Source organism: Zosterops lateralis (assembly GCF_965231275.1).
Source record: "Zosterops lateralis genome assembly, chromosome: 8".
Taxonomy (NCBI): Eukaryota; Metazoa; Chordata; class Aves; order Passeriformes; family Zosteropidae; genus Zosterops; species Zosterops lateralis.
The window spans coordinates 27941034-27960437 of record NC_139768.1 but is presented as its reverse complement, the minus strand read 5'-3'; the positions used below and the strand labels follow the sequence as shown (position 1 = coordinate 27960437).

Below are 19404 nucleotides of genomic sequence, written 5' to 3'. Positions count from 1 at the left end.
TACCCAGCTTGGGCATTTCACCTGAAATTCAGGGTTTTTCAGAGGAGAAATGAAAACTTAATTTGAGCTCAATCATTTAATTTTGTGTAATTCTTTATTCCTTTTATACCTTTTAAACTAAAACTGCAAAAGAGTCTTTATTGTGCTAAAAGGTGCTGGCATGGCCAGTATTGAAAACACTCCACGAGAGACAATTTTACACATTGTAAACAAATGAATGGAGGCAATTAATTCAGGGTCCTGGTCCAGCCAGCTTTACAATCCTTGTTGGAATTAATTTGTCTAAAATGACGTGGCTTTACAAAGGTGCTTTTGTTCACTTTGGGGATTTCAGCAGTCCCAGCCGAGCCCTGAACATGGCACAGCCTCAATCTTTCAGGAGGCACCAAAACTCAGCCATTTATCATCCCTAACATATGCTGCACAAACATTAAGTAACATCCAGCAGCTGTTTATTGCTAATGTTATGCTGCTATAAGCATGTGCTATAAAGGCTTTTTTTTTCTTTCTTTTTTTCTGCAAATCAATTACAGTTCCTTGAAATAAAATTTTGTTATCGGTAGAAGTGAGGAGAAAAGCAATGATCCAAGGAATGCAGTCCAGCACTGGGACTGCTGCTGTGAGGTAGGAGCTGATTGTACTGCCCATCAGCCCACCTGTGGGTGCTGCTGTGGCACTGCTGTGACACTGTGCTGTGGCACTGCTGTGACACTGTGGTGTGACACTGCTCTGGCACAGTGCTGTGGCATTGCTGTGGCACTGTCCTGTGGCACTGCTGTGACACTGTGTTGTTACACTCTGCCATGGCACTTCCTGCGGGGACATCCTGAGGACACCCTGGGCTCTGTGACAGCAGCACATCCCAGGAGCAGGGATGTTGGAAGTCTGGATGCTGAACATTTCAGGCTTTCTGTGCTGAGGGGCATTGCCCCAGGCAGGCACTGTATTTGACCTGAGGCTGTGGAACGGGCTCCCAAGATTGTGTGATAGCACAGGGGTTGTGGGTATGTAGTTTGAACAGTATTGTGTGATCTCACAGGGTGAAAAACTTGAATTTGGGATTTTAGTATATAGTGATGTATGGGGTAAGATGGAAGATTCAGGCTGTTGTCTAAGTCCTTCTTCTTCACCTTCTTTCTCCTTCTTCTTCATGGGTGGTTTTCTGTAACTGGGTGAAAAAGGTCCACTTTGCAGGCCTTGAGTGGTCATTATTGGATCAGAAATATAAATAACCTTGGAAAGAGAAGCTGGCAGTGGCTGCTCCTGGGCACAGGTGAACAGACATGTGTGTCCAGGTGTGTTGTGGCTGCTGGTGCTGTGAGCAGTGGCTCCTGCAGAGCCCCTGGGGCAGAGGCTTGGATGTGGTGCTGTCCCTGTCGCCTGCCCCCTGCCCTCTGCTGTGGGAGGGGATGTGGTGGCCCTGGCCCTGCAGGCCACTGGGGTGTTTCCATGGGTGGGGTGAATGCCTGGGTGACCTTTGCTTTTCCAACACCTCCAGTCTGTAATTTTCCAGGAAGCTGTTTAAGCAGAGGGGACACTGTAAAATGGATCATTGACCAGGCAGCTTTGCCAAGGGGCAGTGCCCTTGTGGAAATGCACTCGCTGCCATGGTCTAAGTGAGGTGTTAGGGCTGAGTTGGACTCAGTGATCTTGCAAATATCTTCAGCCTTGTCATTCTGTGATCCTGTGGTTCTAATTCAGTGATTCTGTGAAACACCAGCTAGACCCGTGGCAGCACAGGATAACAGAACCATGCTTGGTGCTGGCCTTGGGGCACTGGTCACTCACTTTGGGTGGTCAGGGGCTCTGGGGAACGTCCCTGGAGCTGCCCTGCAGCCACCCCAAAACACATTGACCTGAGCCCTGGTTGTGTGAGGGCTGTGTGTGTGAAGCTCATCCTCATCTCCCCTGCTTTTGGGACCACTCCAAACTCATTTAGTGCTTGTTAATCTGCACCAGGCGGGGCTCAGCTGGTTAATGAGTGACCTGTTGGGCTCCCTGGATTGTTGTTGCACAGTAATGTGTGTTTCTAGCAGAAATAGCACTGGTCAAGCACACAGAGCACAAGGGATGAGGTGCTAGGTTTCCTTCCCCTCTCCAGTGCCTCCTGAGCTCGCTGACGGAGATCAGATGAATAAATGTGCTCACGCTCCTTGGAAAAGCTCCTGGCCAACACGAGGGTTATTTTTTGCTAATTAGGAATGATTTCTGGCCAATGCAAACATCTTTGTATTGCACATCAATTACCCAGTCTTCCCAAACTGGCTTAGCAGATGCTTTGCATGGTACGTTAGATTCCTTATGGAGTTGCAAGGACTCATTTTTAATTATACAATAACCCTCTGTTTTCATACGACTTTAAAGTTGCTTCCTAATGGTAGGTTTGAGTCTGTGGTTTCTAAAGGGGCTCCTTTACAGCACTGGGCTGGCATTGTACCTTTAATTTCTTCCATTATCTACTAGCATTCCCTGAATTCCTGGGTAGTGAATGCTCACTTGAGGTTCCTGACATTCTCATTACACTGGATTTCCATTTCCTCACTGGGGTAATCCTCTCTGTGGGTATGAACAGGCAAAAGAGATTGGCCTGAGATGTCAGACACCAAACATGCAGCTTGTGCTTTATCCAGGGACAACAGGGAAAGCAAGTGGCTTTTGGACTGCATGGTCAGAGCCAACGAGATTCCTTATGTTCCAAAGGTTCCTGCCTTGTGTTCCAACATTTCCTGCCTTGTGTTCCCAGGGCTCCTGCCTTGTGTTCCCAGGGTTCAGGCTCAGGATGGGCTCCTGACACCACTCCCCATCACCCTTTGCTGCCTCTATCCATCCAGTACCTCTGCATCTGGGATCTCACTTTTGATCTTCCCAGTTCACCCAGGCTGATCCTGTGGTTTGAAAGCTTTTCACACCAAGTCCTCCCCTCCCTGACCTGTCCTGCCCCTCTGTCCTTGCTGTTCCTGGCAGGCTCATCCTGTCCCTGGGGATGCTCAGAGCTCTCTGTGGGCTCTGCTCCTTCCCTCCTGTGCCCCATCACCCTGCCCAGCCCCTGCTGTGGCTCCAGAGCTGTTCCCAAATCCCCACATCTGTTCATCCTGCCACGTTCCTGTCTATGCCTGTCCCTGTGTCCTGATGTCCCCTCTGTCCCTGCCCAGGGTGGCCTCACCTCTCCTGTCAGCCCATGTGTGTGATGGAACTCTCCTTCCTGCCAGATGAAACTCGTGGCATTTTGTGGCAGAAAACTTGTGGTTTCTGTGGCCATGGTTTATTGTTTCTGCAGCAGTTACTGGGGTGCTTCTTCCAAGCCACATTGCGGAAGGGCAGTGGGTAGAGAAATGCTAATAATTATGTAAATGTGTGGAAATACATCGATAGAAAGTGGATCATGTCATACAACCCTGACACATTTGCTGTTACAAAATTTAAAAAATAATTTCTTAGGCCTTTAGTGTTGAAGAGAATCATTCTTGGAGTTAAATGTCCCTGTTGATATTCATGAAGCTGGAAAACATGCAGCTAAAGAATAAAAGGTTGATTTGAACTTTAAAATGTGATTTATTTTGCTGGCTTCCCCAGAGCTGAGGGTGCTGTAGACCAACAGTTAGTAATCCTACTGCATCCTACTGAATTGTTCTCCTGCTGCTGGGGATTAATACCAGGGCCTGACGTTGGACACTCACTGGGAGTCCACTGTGTATCTGAAGTGTTACTTTTAGGTATCTGCAGAATAAACAGCAAAAAAAAATTGAAAACATCCATAATTTTAAAATAGTGAAAACAAAACCCTCTTTTTTTTTTTTTTTTTTTTTTTTTTTTTTTTTTTTTTTTTTTTTTTTAATGCCTCATCCTTCTATACAATGAATTTTTGCAGGGCAATGTACTCTTCATTCTCTCTATTTCACTGGCAAGTGGAAGCTGTGTACCAGCCTGCTTTATCCCACAGCACATCTTGTGATTACAATGAGATCTTAATTACAGGGATGTCAGAGCAGCACCTGGCACTCTGTTGTGCAGTGGGCAGGGCTGGGCTGCGTGAGGTTTGGGGAGGTCCTGTGGGCACGTGGAGCTCTGCTATCCCTACAATCCTGCTGTCCCTGCTATCCCCATCCCTGCCATCCCCGTTATTCCTGCCATCCCTGTTATCCCTGCCATCCCTGCAATGCCTGTCCCTGCCATCCCCGCCATCCCTGTCCCTGCCATCCCTCTTGTCACACATTCCTGGAGCTGGAGAACAAAACCACAGCACACAGAGCAGAGCCAGGCCATGGTATTTGTCTTCATTTGTGATTCATGGTTCATCACTCGGTGCCAGGGAGAGCCACGAAGCAGCACATGGCAAATGCCAACGTCTGATGTCCCGTGGTCCCCTCCCCTGCCAAGGTGCCCCGTTGATAAGGAGCTGCTGATAAGGAGGAGTCAGTGGGACAGTCATGTCCTGTTCTTGTGAGGAGCTGAGGAAACACCTCTGGGGGCCATGGCAGCACAGCAGAGAGCTCTGCCTGGGGTGATGGGCACTGTCTGGGGTGATGGGCACGACAGCTGCTCCTGTTTGCACACTGCAGATGGGGTGGGGTGGGATGGGATGGAATCAAATGGAATGGAAGAGAAGAATGGAATATTTTCAGTTGTAAGGCACCTACTAGTCCCACTGACCTAGACTCATCTAGTGCCTCAGTTTGGTGCTTCAGGACTGCCCAAAGCCAAAGCTCTTAGGGCATTGTCCAAATGCCTCCTGAGCCCTGACAGGCTTGGATCATGACCGTGGCTGCAGCAGGCTGTTCCAGGGCTTGAGCAGCCTCTGGGTTCAGAGATGCTTCCTAAAACACCACGGTTTCCAGGTCCCTGTCCTCTCTGGTGAGTGGCTCCTCAGGCCAGGGCCATTTCTGCCTCTCCAGGTTGTGGCTGGAGGCAGAGCAGTGGGTGAGCAGGGCTGGGAAAGGCAGCAGCTGTCACCTCCTGCTTGCTGCCACCAGAACCTCTGCTGGCATCTGTGAGTCAGGCTGGGAGCAGTCAGCCCCAGATGATCAGCTCTGCTGGCTGTGGTGAATGACAGCCTTCCCCTGTCAGGCACAGAGCGGAGCCTCGGGAGCACAAGCAATTGTTCCAGGCAGGTTCAGGCTTTCTATTTTAGGGATAATCACATATTCTGTAGTGATAAGTGAACATTCTTAGTAATCCAGTGTGTTGTGCACAAAAAGCAACACACTGCTACTATGATTTTCTTCAAATGCTGAGATTGCTTTTGCTTTATTGGGATCAGGTAATCATAGAATTGTTTATTTACATAGAATTATCAGATTGCCAACTGAATCCTGCAGGAAATATTGGAACTGGGAAACCAGTCAGGGCAACTTCCCATCAGCAGACCTCTGTATTAATTTATTAAAAGTGACATCTCTGCTGATAGGTTCAAGGGCCTGGTGAATATTCATATCTAGGTTTGTTTCCTGCCTGCTGACTCGAGCAGGCTTCCCAGATCAGTTGTAGTCATGGATACATGGAAATGACACTTTGGGGTTTGTTTTCTCAGTGGCAATGCCTTTTTACACAGCATTCCAAACATTATAACAAAGAATTGTCAGAAGCTCTGGTCCTCTGATGACAGATCACGAGCACTTGCACAGGGTTTAATTGTCAGGAAAATGCTGCCCTGCCAAGGGACTCAAGGTACCTGGGCACCTCTTGGTGAGGGCAGGTCAACCAGTGGAGCTGATTGCATGTGGAAAACATGTGATCTGTTGCTCCAAATGCTTTGGCCAGAAGATTTCAGACAGGATATTCATGAAGCTGAATCTGCAGTTTTTCGTTGCTCCCTGCAGCCCCTCTGGTAGGGGTGGTAGGAAAATCCTCAGTAAAATCACTGCTTAAAGAAAAGGCCCACAGAGAAGAGAGTTGATGAGGAGGGGATGAAGAGGGGATGAGGAGGTGACACACCACCCGTGGAGCTGAGCCCTGCCCCTGGAGGCTTGGGAGGCTGTCAGAGGGTTGTGGGGACACTGGTGTCCCCATGAGGTCTGTGGTGGGGTCTCCTGGAGGAATCTTGGGCAGATCACAGAGTCATTGGGGTTGGAAGATGCCTCTAAGATCACTGAGTGCAGCCTTTGATCACCACAAAGTCAACTGAACCAAGTAAAGGGGGAGCAGTGCCCACTCCCAGCAGCACTGAGGGAAGGAACTGCCAGTGCAGGGAGACACAGAGCACGAGCTGGCCCAGATCCTGTTTGCAGCTTCATTTGGCCAAGTTTTCTGAGCTCTCCTGCAGAAAACGTCCCACAAAAGTGACAATAACAATATTTTGGATATAAGCCTAGCACAAAAGGGTAATAGGAACTCCATGGGCATGCGTGGGCTCTTGATTCATCCTCAGAGATGACAGATGTGCATTTATTTAAGAGCTGGGAGTGGGACTTGCAATATTTATAGTGAATTCTTTGTTCCCACTCTTCCTGAGTGATTTTGGTCTCTGTGGCCAGTCAATAGGCTCAGTGCTCACTGTTGACCATCTTGTGCTGCAAACCCCCAAGGCCAGGCCAATTATTTCTTTCCATTCAGACATCTAGCAAGGAATGCTGAGGGTCCCTGCATGGTCAGGGTCTCATGGTAGAACGGGCAAGGACTGGCATCTGTATCTGAGCAGGTGGGCTCAGCCCATCAGCAAGCTCCTCCTCACCTTCTCTGTTTTATTTAAAACTGATACTAAATTAAATCACAGCAGTGCTTTGGTATAAAAATAATTTTGTTTGCAGCAGCAGCTGATGGAGGCAGTGGCACTATCATCTCTTGTCACTGCTCCTCATGCTGGCTCTGGAAAAAAACAATGGATCTCTTCCAGATGGGTTTGCAGGTGAAGAGAGTGCAGGGCTGTCCCTGTCCCCTGAATGCTGTCCCTGTCCTCTGAGTGCTGTCCCTTGGCAGCACCAACACCAGCACAGCCAGAGCTGGCTGAGCAGAGGCAGAGAGGGAGCAGGGGCAGTGTTTGTGGGGCAGGGGAAGTGTTTGTAGGGCAGTGTTTGTGGGGCAGTGGACACTGGGCAGTGTTTTGGGGCTGGGGCAGTGTTTGTGGGGCATGGGCTGTGTTTTGGGGCAGTGGACAGTGGGCAGTGTTTGTGGGGCAGGGGCAGTGTTTGTGGGGCAGGGGCAGTGTTTGTGGGGCAGGGGCAGTGTTTGTCAGGCAGTGGACAGTGTTTTGGGGCAGGGGCTGTGTTTTGGGGCAAGGGCTGTGTTTTGGGGCAGGGGCAGTGTTTGTGGGGCAGTGGACAGTGGGCAGTGTTTTGGGGCTGGGGCAGTGTTTGTGGGGCATGGGCTGTGTTTTGGGGCAAGGGCTGTGGGGCAGGGATCAGGGGCCAGGGCAGAGTGTGGGGCAGGGTCTCACCACACTCCCCACTCTGCCACACAGTTTGCCTCTGAGCTCTGTGAAGCTCCCCCTGGATCCACACAGGTCGAAGCTGAATTTTAACTTGTGCTAAACCACGAATTTAGTGACCTCATGCAACCCTCTGCCAGCTCCCTCAAGCAGGAGAAAAGACACTTGAAAGGAAAGCAGCTGCTGTCATGCAGCTTTCCCAGAGGAAAACTTTTAATAAAAGCTTGGCCAACGCTCTGTGGTTGTCTCCCTATCTTCTTTTAAATGCAAGCTTATTTGTAGTAAAGCATTTACAAATCCTTTTTTCTTTACCTTGCAGTGAACTTTGACCACTTCCAGATTCTCCGGGCCATTGGGAAGGGAAGCTTTGGCAAGGTAGGCTTCAGCTCTCAGCCTTGCATGGTTCATCAGGGGTCTGCTCTTGTGTACTTGTGGTTTATTGGAACAGTAATGGGGCTGAAATTGGCTATTTTTGTCTATTTTTTACAATGGCTGCTCAGTCGACACAGGAAGAATGTTCAGGAAAACACCTTGTTGCCATTTGGCATTGCTTTAATTCTTGGCATCTTGGTGCAACAGACGTGGTGTAAATCACCAGCACAATTGTGACCATTCTATAGCAAACATTCTTTATGTTTTCACTTTCTGTGGGGATGTCTGGGCTGTGGGGGCCAGTGAGGCAGGAAGGTGCTGGAAGTTGTCCTTGGTGTTGACTGAGCTGGCACACTGGTCAGGAGGGTCCTGTGAAGTCCTGGGCTGTTTCCCAATCAGAAATCAGTTATGCTGAAGAGGTTTTGTTGTTTATTTTTAACTGTTTTTTTCTTGCCAAGCATGTGGGAGGATGTGGGAGGTGATGATCAGAAAGCTGTGGATCTCTGGGAGTTTCTGCTTGGTTTCCTGGTGTCAGTCCTTTCCCATTCCCTGTTTCTCTGCCTCCCCCTCCGTCCCTGTTTGGTGACTCTGGGCATTTGCCCCCTGAGCTGGCAGTGCCAGCACGGTGTGCATGGGATGTGAGTGTCCTCACAGGAGCACAGGGCTGCCCTGGGGGCTCTGCAGTCCTTTTGTCACCTGTGCTGTGCTGTGAGCCAGCAGCAGGGGTGCTCCTCTGTGCACCGAGTCACCTGGATGAGAGCTGTGGGAGTGACAGTGCCAGGGATGATCCTGGGATCTGCTGAGCTGGCTGTGTCACCTCCTGATTTGGCTGTGTCACCTGCTGAGCTGGCTGTGCCACCTGCTCAGGTGACTCGTGTGGGTGGGGTGGGGCTGTGTGCCAGGCCTGGGGCTTTGGGTGAGGACATGGTCTTGGGCATAGTGTGACACGGGCAGTGTCCAAGCTGTGGCAGGGCCCAGCCCAGCTCAGCAGGTGGCACAAGTGTCCCCACACACTGGTGACACAAACAGGACACCTGAGCACCTGGGTGAGCTGCACCTGCACACATTTCCCTCCAGCCAGGTCATCTTGGCCAGTTTCTCCCATCATACTTTGATCAAAAGCTGATGCCATGGGGGTGAGAAAATCCAGGTCTGGCTTGGAGATGACCCACACTGTCCTTTGCCTTCCCCCTCTGTGGTGCAGCCTGACCAGGTCTTGTCCCTCAGGAGCAGCCTCACCTGCTGGGCTTGGCAGGGCTGGAAACTTTGCAAAAGCAGAAATTTCCAAGGAGTTCTGAGGCCTGTTTGGTCAGGAGAACCCAAATTGTTACCAATCCCTGAAAATCTCTTTTTGGATACTTTCTGTGTGTGATGCATTTTGGGTTCTGGGTAATGGTGGCAGCCCAAATTCAGGCAGGGTCTGTTTGAGGAGGGTACAGCGGGTCTGAGAGGCAGCAGAGGGGACACTGTCAGTGCCAGTGCTGCCATCAGGGCCCCTTTCCAGAGAAGATGTTTGGGTACAGCCTCAGTTTCCTGAGGAGCAGCAGGGGATCTATTACCCTGCTCTGGCACAACCCACCCCCATGAATTCCTGCTGGGTTTCCATGAAAGTGTGCCTGGGACTTCCAGGGCTGATGGGAATGGACTGCCAGCAGTGTGCAAATCACTGTGACGGTGTGAGGGGGTGGTTTGAAACACTCACTCCTCTTTGCAGCCACATCCCCTGAGCAAGGAGAGGCAAAAGCTTGCAGCAGAGCTCTGTCAGGTTTCTGGGCTCCTGTTGAATGATGGTGAATGATTAAATACCAGCTCAGTCCTTGTGCTGTGAGGAAAAGGCAAACAGCAGGAGGAAGTCTCCCCAGACACTCCTGGAGAGAACAGGAACACTCATGGCTTTGTGTCCTCAGCTCACAATCAAAGACCAAACACTAACTCAAAACCTTAGTGAAAAAGAGCAACTCACATTTTTGTTTGGAGCTGATAGGAGGAGATTCATACTTCAAATATAAACTTTCCAGAGAAGGTGGTTTTATTCTTTTAAGGAGCAGCACCTGGAAAATTAATTCAGCTCAGAACACGAAACAGAGAAAAACCAATTCTTGTCCCAGGGCAGGACTTTCTTGGCTTTGAGGACTGCTGCTCCCTGTGGCTGCTCACTCTGTGCTTTGTGTGTCAGAAAGGTTAAGTCTAGCACAGAGTAGTCTATCAGGCATCAGAACTGTACACATGCTTTCAACAAAATGCTGAAATGATTCATCTTTCTGGGTACTTATGTCAATATGCTGAGTTTCCTCTGACACTCAGGAACGCTTTTTGTGTTTACCAAGTCTTTTACAACTCACATTTAATTACAGAAAACATAAAACTACCTACCTGGCAAGTGTTATAAAAAAATTAGAAGTGACTTAGTTGCCTTGCTTGATTCAAGCACTCTCTGCCCACGTTCAGGATGATATTTAGGAGCCAGTATCCAAGGAGAGCCTCAGGGTGTGAGTGACCTGTGGGAGCTGTGACACTGTGTGACAGGACCCAGGGGTGTCACAGTGACAGGACCCAGGGGTCTCATGGGGACAGGACCCAGTGATCTCATGGGGACAGGATTAGGGTTAGAGTTATATCACATGGTGACAGGACCCTGGAGAAGTGCCTGTGGTGGCCTTGGGCACAGCATTTCCTTCCACAGTCACTTTGTGCACCTCTCAGGGCAGACTGGTGCACAGACAAGGGATGTCCTTGTTGTGGGAACTATAGGAAAGGAAGGGAAAAGGAACTCAGAAATCTCTTCTGAAGAGGCTGAGAGCCCCAGAGCTGTGGCTCTGGTCTGTCTGCAATAAACAGCCAGTTTCTGTTTTCTAGAGATGGGTTTAATCAGCTTTAAGGTACAATTAATCAAATGAAGGTCAGGTTCAATTCCATGTTTACTCCAATTTGCAAGTGTGAAATATTTTCCACAAATAGTAGAGGTGATATTATTTGATTTTCAGTGATTTAATGTCAGCATAGTGTTCCTCCTGCAGCACAAACTCCTTTCCAAGCAGCAGCAGCAGCAGTTGCTCAGGTTGTGGCTGCTCTGATGCCATTTCCCTAGGAGCAGCACCCAGGAGAGGGTTTCTAGAATGGGGTGCACTGTGTGGCCCTGTTTTAGTGAGAAATAAGCTCTGAGGTTCATTGTGCTTCACAAGAGGCAGGATGAGACCCAGAAATCTCTGAAGGCGGCGGTGGCATTGCAGGACTGGAACCCCTGCCTGGTAAATTTGGCGTTTTCTGGCTTCAGTGCCTGTGGGGCAGCTGGGGGTGTTTGCTCCTCAACTCCTCCTCCCACCTGGGCTGCCCTCGTGGTCCTGCAGCCCCAGCCCCTTGTCCAAGGCATGAGGAGTTGGGTGGGGTTGTGGGAATTCATTATTTACACTTCACTGCTGTGAAGAAACAAGGACACATCTGAAGTCCTTCAGCATGGATCTGTGCCCTCGTGTGCCATTGGAAATGGGGATTAAACCAGAGCTGGGGCTGGAATGAGCAGCAGCAGGAATGGAATCTTCCAGAGGGAGCAGGATACCTGTGGTGGTGGTGGAGGCCTGTGGTGGGGGCTGGTTCTCAGTTTGCTCCAGGGGGGGCTGGGGGTGCTGGTCCCTGTGCACAGTTCCCCACTGACCCTCCCAGGCAGGGCTGGCTGTGTGTGGGCTGCTTTGCACAAGTGCTTCAACTTCATGATTTTGTTGCTTTAATAATTCACACAGCCTGGAGCTGGGTACAGAAAGGCTTTAATCCATTTTCTAAAGGTCACAGATGCCCACCCAGTAGCTGCACCATAAATAAAATTCCCTTCAAGTCTATTCTCAACTGAATCCCTCTTTGACATCAACACTGGCTTGATCCATTTTCCTTTTTTCCAGCTTTATAAATGTTGGATTTTTTCCCCCTAAAGAAAGGCTAGAAACTTAATCCCTTGATATTTAGCTGCCACACATATTTTTTGCCCTTGATTTTTCCTTTATTGTCCTGGATCTCACATGAGGCTGAGGGTTTGCCAGAGCCACAGGCAGGGGCTGGACACAGGCTGTCCCTGCTGGACTCTGCTGCTGACACTGTCACACACCATGTCATTGGCAGGCTCTGGAAACCTTGTCAGAGGGCAGCCTGGTCATGGAGAGGGCACAGCCAGGTGAGGGGTGTCTGGAGAGCTGCTGGTGGCTCCTGGGGTCCTGGAGAGCTGCTGCTCTTGGGCCATCCAGTGCTGCTCAGGCCCCATCCTGCCTGGCCCCCGAGGCTGCCCAGGGAGTCCTGCAGGATGCACCAGCCTCTGCAGGTAGGAGATGGGCAGCTGCAGCAGGAGGGATGTGAAGGACATTAACACCAGGGAGAGGTTCTTCCCCCAGAGGGTGCTGGCACTGCCCAGGCTCCCCAGGGAATGGGCACAGTCCCGAGGCTGCCAGAGCTCCAGGAGCCTTTGGACACCCAGGGATGCCCAGGGTGAGATTGTTGGGGTGTCTGTGCAGGGACAGGGGCTGGACTACTTGTGGGTCTTTTCCAGCTGAGGATATTCCATGATTCTGTGATTCTCTAGTTGCAGTGTGTTCCCACCATTGCACCCAGCACAGGAGCAGCTGCCTGGGCTGGGGACAGTGACCAGGAGCAGGAGAAAGCACAGAGCACACACAGGGGTCCCTCCCTCTGATGCCATTGCCCAGGTGGTACCAAGGGATTTTTCTTCTTTCATGGATGGTGCTAAGCTGTGAGTGTGTCATTGGTAAAAGGCACGGGAGAGAATGTCAGATCATGAAAGGTGCAGTGGTGATGGGGTGCAGCAGCTCCTCACTGTCTGCATCTCAGGCTTTGGGGCAGCACAGACGAATTACAGAGTGGGAAGTGCCATGAAGGGCCTGGAGTGACTGGGAGAGCAGTGAGCTCAGCTGGGAGGAGCTGGGGATTATCCTGCACTTCCCCACTGGGGGCCTGTTTGGGGTTTCTGAAAAATCAAACTTCAAAAGACCGTGATTTATCAACCAAGCTGCCCACTTTTGTTATTATTATACACCCGGTGCCTTATTAACATTTGCATTAGAAACTGCCTGGGGTTTCTCTGAGCCCCACCATTCCCTGTGGGTGAGTCACGCTGGTGTGGGAGGTGGGATGGACCCTCACTCCAGCAGCCAGGGACCTGTGGACAGGAGAGAGATTGAAGAGAGCAAAACATGGCCAATGCCCCAGAGGGCAGGAGAATCCTCCTCGACCCAAACACGCCCCGATGGCCCTGGGCCACCCCTGCAGGGCTCTGCGGGGGCTGACGCTGCTGGCAGCGGTGCTGGAGCGTGGCCGTGGCTCAGGGCAGCTGGGGACGAGGTGGGTGATGTCCCCAGGGTGGCTGGGCTGTGGCACAGCTGATGGATGCCCTAAGGAGGCTGGCTGGAGGGGCTGCAGCCTCAGCATGGCAGCGGCTCGGCTCAGGCTGGCAGCAGGAGCAGTGTCCGCAGCTCCTGCCCCCGGGGCAGGGAGAGCTCGCTGTGGCTTGTGCTAGCAGGAGAGTTTTCTCACCTGGATTCCTCTGTGTGCACCGAGCCTCCATAGCAGTTGCCTGCTTAAGTTCTCCCTGGCTCTTAGATGAGAGTTTTTTCAGCATTAGATTCTGCAACAAAATCCACCCACACCCTCCCTGCTCCCCTCTCCTTTTGAACCCAAGGAGATCTCATTTTGAGGTCTTGGATTAAGGAAACCTTTTTATGGATCAGCATATGCTGCCTGTTGAGTGGCAGATGTGCCTGAATGCAGCCCTGACCCTTTGGGAGGAGGGCCAGCCTTGCACTGGGGTAAGGGATGGAGAGCTGTGAGCCTTCAGAAGGGGAGGAGGAGATGCAGAGGGAGCAGGGGAGGATGGAGCTGGGTCAGAGGGACCTGGCTTTGGAGAAACATTGGAACAGGCTATCCAGGGAGGTGGCAGAGTCCCCACCCCTGCCTGGTGGTGTCCAAGGAATGACAGGACATGGCATTCAGTGCTCTGCTCTGGTGGGCAGGGTGGAGTTTGGTCACACGTTGCACCTGGATCTTGGTCTTTCCCAGTGGATTTCCAGGATTCTGTGGTTCTGTGAGGCATAGCCTAAATGCATCATGGAATTCCATAAACATTCATCCACCTGTAGGGACAAAGAGCAGAATGTTTTGGCACTGATGAGATTAATAACGGAAATGTGATGATTGTTCTGTTATCACTGCCCTCAGGAGAGCCTCCCATTCCAGTGTGGGCCCCTGGCAGGGGCTCCTCCTGCCCAGCACGGCCCACATGGCCACACCAGACTGCAGCTCTCACAGCCAACATAAAAAACTCTTAAAGTGAAAAATCCATCCTTTGCCACTAATGATAATTATAATTTTCTCAGAGGCTGAAATGTGACCAGCATTTGGATCTTGTTTTTGTTCTGACAAGCCATCATAGCCCACACCCCCACCAGCTCATAAATGGAACTGAGAGATGGAAACTTCCAGCATCAGATGCAGCTTTTGGCAATAATAAAATTGAAGCTGTGTTGGACATAGAGGTCATCTACAGGTCTTTGGAAGCTGCAGCTTGAGTTTGGGATGTTGTGTTAATGCTCATGGTTGGACAATCCAATTACAAACCACTTAATGTCATAAATGATAAGGAGCAGTGTCCTCAGTTCCTATGAAATTATGGATACATCAGCATGATACAGCAAATAGAGTTTATTAAGGAAAATACTGCCTGGCTTTGCCCAGAGCATTACAGCTGCACCCTGTTGTTACTCTGGGCAAGTGGTGCCTGTGGAAGGAAACTTTCTCCTCTTCTTCACAGGATGCGTTTCTTCTTGTGGGTCTAAAGTTCCTGAATTCTTATTGAGGTGTTTGTGTGCTGCTTAGAGACTGCTCTGAGTCCCATGGGAGTTGTATGGACACAGCTCCAAAGGCTGCATACACTTCTGCTCTGGTGTTTCTGTGGTGAAGGTAGGAGCTGCCCACAAGCCACTACAAGGCCTTTGGGATTTCCTGTGTCTCAGCAATGAATTAAAGATGGAGCGTGAAAAATAGAAGCAGAAACTGATGGAACTGTTGCACAGCTCACAATAGAAGCAAGTGTAGTGACAAGGGATTTGACAAGATCTTGCTGGAGTTTGAGGGACCTGCAGCCCGTGCTGGGCACCTGGAGCCAGGGCAGTGCCACCACTTGGTGTGGGCCAGGCTTGCTGGGCAGTGATGGGCACACCAGCTGCTTTTATCCCTCCCAGTTTTCCTGCCAGCCTTTTTCCTTTGTAACTGCCTCTTTTCTTGTCTTCTGAGGTGGTGATCTACCTTGTTTCCCAGATGGTGGTGGGCTGTGGAGATGGGCAAGACAAGGATGTGGGAAAAGCTGTTGTGGGATGGACCTTTAGAGGTGGATCAGGAAGGTTTTGTGGAGGGCTGGGTGTCTCCTCCAGCTGAGGAGGTCCTTGGCAGGGAGCCCCCACACCCCAGGTGTGTTTGGGAGCTCAGAGCCCTGCTCCCCAGAACCAGAGAGCTCTCCAGGGAGCTGTGCCCTCTGCTACACGCCCCCTCCTCTGCCCCAGACTGATGGATTGATTTGGGAGGGAGAGACTGGAAAGGGAAATTCTCATGGCACCTCCTCTCTCTGTCTCTATTGATGCATCTCTGTGCTCAGCACCATTCTCAGTGCTGGGGAAACAGGGCACTGGAGGATGGGCCAGGGAAAGGTCAGGCTGCTCAGGCTGTCACTGCAAAGGGCCCCTGAGAAAACAGCCAGGAAATTCAGAACATGTTTGTGAGCAGCACGGGGATTAGGGTGGGATTTTTGGTGGGTTTGGGTTCCTTCCCCCTGCTCTCTCCATGGGTGATGCTGTTGCCAAGCCCAGGGTGAGGGGCTCTCAGGTGCAGTCCAGTGACGGTTACCTGCTGAAAAGGCATGGACATCATTATTTATGTAATGTGCATGGCAAAATCACGTCTGTTTCAAAAGTTCCATAAAATTAAAATATCAGGAGTGAAAATGTTGACAGATTCTAAATTTAGTGCTTTCCATTTTCGTACCAACTGGCCATTTTGTTCTCTGAAATAAAACTGTAAGTACAGGATCACTTTGACAATTTCAAATTGGTTTTTCTCATTTTTTTTCTTAAAATTTTTTTTATTCTTACTGACCCATCACATTTGGTATAGACTATGTTTTATCTGTATGGTCAGGGATTCTACCTCCCTTCAGAAAACATTCTGGACTGTAAGCCCATGAGATTTTTTAAAGAAAGAAGAGCATGAAAAGAAACCATGTTTATTGAACAGAAGCCTTTTGTGTCTCTGCTTTCCACCCTCACCTCCCGTTTACTTACTATTTCTGTCCAAAATCCACCGAGATTCCTTCTGTTCCTGTCGTTCTCTCGAGGAGTTGCAGTCAGATTGTTGCGCCGTATTATTACTTTTGATTTAAAAATTGTTTTTAAAAGTAAGTGCTAAAAATTCCTCTCAACAAAGGGCAATGCAGTATGAAATACTTCTCTGCTCATGTACAGCAAGTGGTGCAGTTGAACCAAACCCTGCTGAAGGTTTCCCAGCACCAACCCAGGGTGCCAGCAGGACCAGAGCTGTGAGCTCTTTGCCAGGATGCAGAGCTTCAGCCTCCCCTCACCATGGGGGGATTGTGTCCCTTGGGTGCCCTTCACAAAGCTCTGGGCTGCTGCTGCACCCTTGGGCTCTCAGGTCAGCTTTGCTCTCCTCTGAAACTCGATTTTAGCCCCTGCTATGATCTTTGGGCTTGTCGGAGAAGTTAAGATTGCTGCCCAGAGCAGCTGTGGCTGCCCCTGGATCCCTGGCAGTGCCCAAGGCCAGTGGGGCCTGGAGCAGCCTGGGACAGTGGAAGGTGTCCCTGCCATGGCAGAGGTGGCACTGGATGGGATTTAGGGTTCCTTCCAACCCAAGGCATCCTGTGATTCCATGATTGTGAGATTTCCAGTGTTCCTGGGCAGAGGAGTCCCATCCCTAGAAATATGGAGAAATATAAAGCACATTTCTTTATTTTGGTAACCTGAGGCAGTAAAATGCTGTTTGGTAGATTTGATAGGAAGGCTTGTGAAGCTTGTGAAGGCTCCGTGGGGACAGGCAGTGACAGTGGGGTTGGGTGCTGGGGTAGCTGCAGTGATGGGGGAAGGAGAGCAGCCAGGAGGAGCAGGGGGTTTGTGTGTCCAGGCACAGCACAGCCCCTGTGCCCTCCCTCTGCAGGGATCTCCACCTCCCCAGCTTCCACAGGCTCCCTCCCAGGGCTGCTCCCTTTGTGCAGCCTGGTGGTAAACCCCAGCTCAGTGGAGCAAGCTTCTGCCAAGGGAAAATCCAGTGTTTGGCTGCAAGTGGCTTTGATTCCTTTGGAGGGTTCTGCACTGTGAAACACAAGTATCCCCTGCTTTCTTGGCCAAAGAGAAAGAGCTGTGTTTGTTTCCTTTAGCACAGAAGGGAAGCTTTGGTGCCTGGGGGCGTGTTGTGGTAGCAGCACAAACCAGGACATTGGGGGCCACCTGGCTCTCGATGCCAGTGCCCGTCAGGGCTGGATCACCATGAGTGATGAGGCTTTTCAAAATAGCACAGCCAGTGTTCTTGCCCTGGGGTCAGGGAACTTCAACATCAATTTATGTTCAGAGATTAAATAAGGCCCTCCAATCTTCATTGGAAGTAATTAGATTTCTTTCTGTTCCCAATATCTGTCAAATATGTGGCTAAAAAAAATTAATTTTGCCTCTTTAACCAGCCTATCACAGAAGTGTAGCCATGGCCATAAGGAGAGATGGCTCCAAATACTAGACATAACTCAAAATGCACGTCACCCACAGGGAAACATTGCACAGTTTATTCAGACAGTGCTCGTTAGCTGTGGTTCTGCACAGGGGCCCAGGATGTAAATCTGTGGAGTGCTGCTGAGCTGGAGGAAATGCTGGATCCAGGGCTGGATCCATCCAAACGGCAGAAAGATGGGTCACGGTGTCTTCAGGGATCTCTGCAGGTTGGTCTGAGTTTTCATCATTCTGCTTTAATTATTGAAAAAGAAAAGCCCAGCAGAGATCTCTGAGCATGTGATTAAGCCAGACAGAAATGTAGGTGCCTAACAGCCTTTCTGTAGGCAGTGTGACAGCTCCAGAACACATCTCCTGGGCTGTCCTCCTCCCTGCTCTCCTCACGGTGCAAGCACAGCCCCTGTCCCCAAGGAGCCTCCCCAGGGGGCTGCTCCATGGCCTGGAGGTCAGCAAATCCTCACCAGAGATGTGCTCAGGGCTGTGGCCAAAGGATGATCCCAAATGTCCAGATTTTTGTTTGAACACTGAGTGAAGACACCAGGTTTGGGGTGTCTGGCTGGTGATGGGGCTGCTCAGCCAGGTGCAGGGGGAGAGGTGGAGAACCAGGACAAGTAAGGACTCTTTCCTTTTTGTTCTTTAGGATTCTCTGCTGTGACTTCATCAGTTTCTCCTTGTTTGTTTGGATTAGTGTCTCTCCCGAGGAAAAGAAATCTACACGTGCTTTGGAGCTTCAAGTCAAATAATCCCCCATATCCAAACTCAATTACAGAAACATCTGCTTAATGTCTGATGGGACCTTATTTTCTCAGTGTGACATTAAAGGGAAATGCTTACTCTAAACCACCTTAAATTGCATTAAATCACAGGACTCAGGGCCTGTAGATAACATTCTGCAGCCCTCTTCCATGATTTCTTGCAGGGAAATTAGGAAATGTTCCCTGATAGACACCAGCTGGAAGGCCCCAGCCTCATTTGCAGGATACCAAGGAGGAGAACTTTCCTGACATAGTTTCAGTGGGCTGGTTGTCCCATTTGTGTGAGCAAGGCAGAAGAAGGCTCATTCTGGAAAAAAGAAACTAAAAACCATGGACAACCTTAGCTTTGCCCGTGTTTTGGGCCACTCCAAACCTGCACACATGGTTTGCTTTGGGCACACCTTGAGGGGACATAGATCCACACTAAGAGATCTCTGCTGAGATCAGGGAGGGCCATGCACCTGCACAGAAGCACAGGAACACATCCTTAGGACTCCACATTGAAGCTGCTGAGATTGCCCAGAGCAGCTGTGGCTGCCTTGGATCCCTGGCAGTGCCCAAGGCCAGGTTGGAGCAGCCTGGGACAGTGGGAGGTGTCCCTGCCATGGCAGGGGTGCCACTGGGTGGGATTTGAGCTCCCTTCCAACCCAGAGCAGTCTGGGATTCTGTGATCCTCTGATACACAGCACACTGAAGTGCTGTGGGGAACAGCAGGTGTTATTTTGGGTCAGAAGACTTTTTTGGCTCTAGCATAATAAACTGAGAGAGATATTTTTTTATGGAAGTGTTGACACGACCTGGAAACACCAACAGGCTTGCTGTGAATAAAAGTTTCATCAGCTGCTGTTACAACTTGGCTGCAGCAAACAGCAGTGCTGCATAAAAGAGATTTTAATGATTTATGGTGTTCTGACAAACAAATCCATCAATCCTGTGGAAAAGCACAGCTTTTCAGCAGGGAAAACCTAAAGTTGTAAGGCTCCATGAAAAATATCTTAAGGAGTGAAATGTGGCAAGGTGTCTGGAAACAGAAACAAAATCAGCACTTAGAGATGTGAAGGCAGATTTGTTGAGCTGATAACTTTGTACTGAGAGCATGGCTCCTGAGGGTCACACTTGTTTGGCTACCACTGCAACTTCA

The 19404-nt window shown here is 50.2% G+C and overlaps 1 protein-coding gene across 1 annotated transcript in view; it reads left to right on the top strand.

Annotated features, from left to right (window-relative positions):
* The window catches only part of STK32C (serine/threonine kinase 32C), a 64216-nt gene that overhangs the window by 30185 nt on the left and 14627 nt on the right, over positions 1-19404 (top strand). The window contains exon 2 of the mRNA XM_083866546.1: positions 7680-7735. Coding sequence (XP_083722672.1) covers positions 7680-7735 — 56 coding nt within the window. The remainder of the gene's footprint in view (positions 1-7679; positions 7736-19404) is intronic.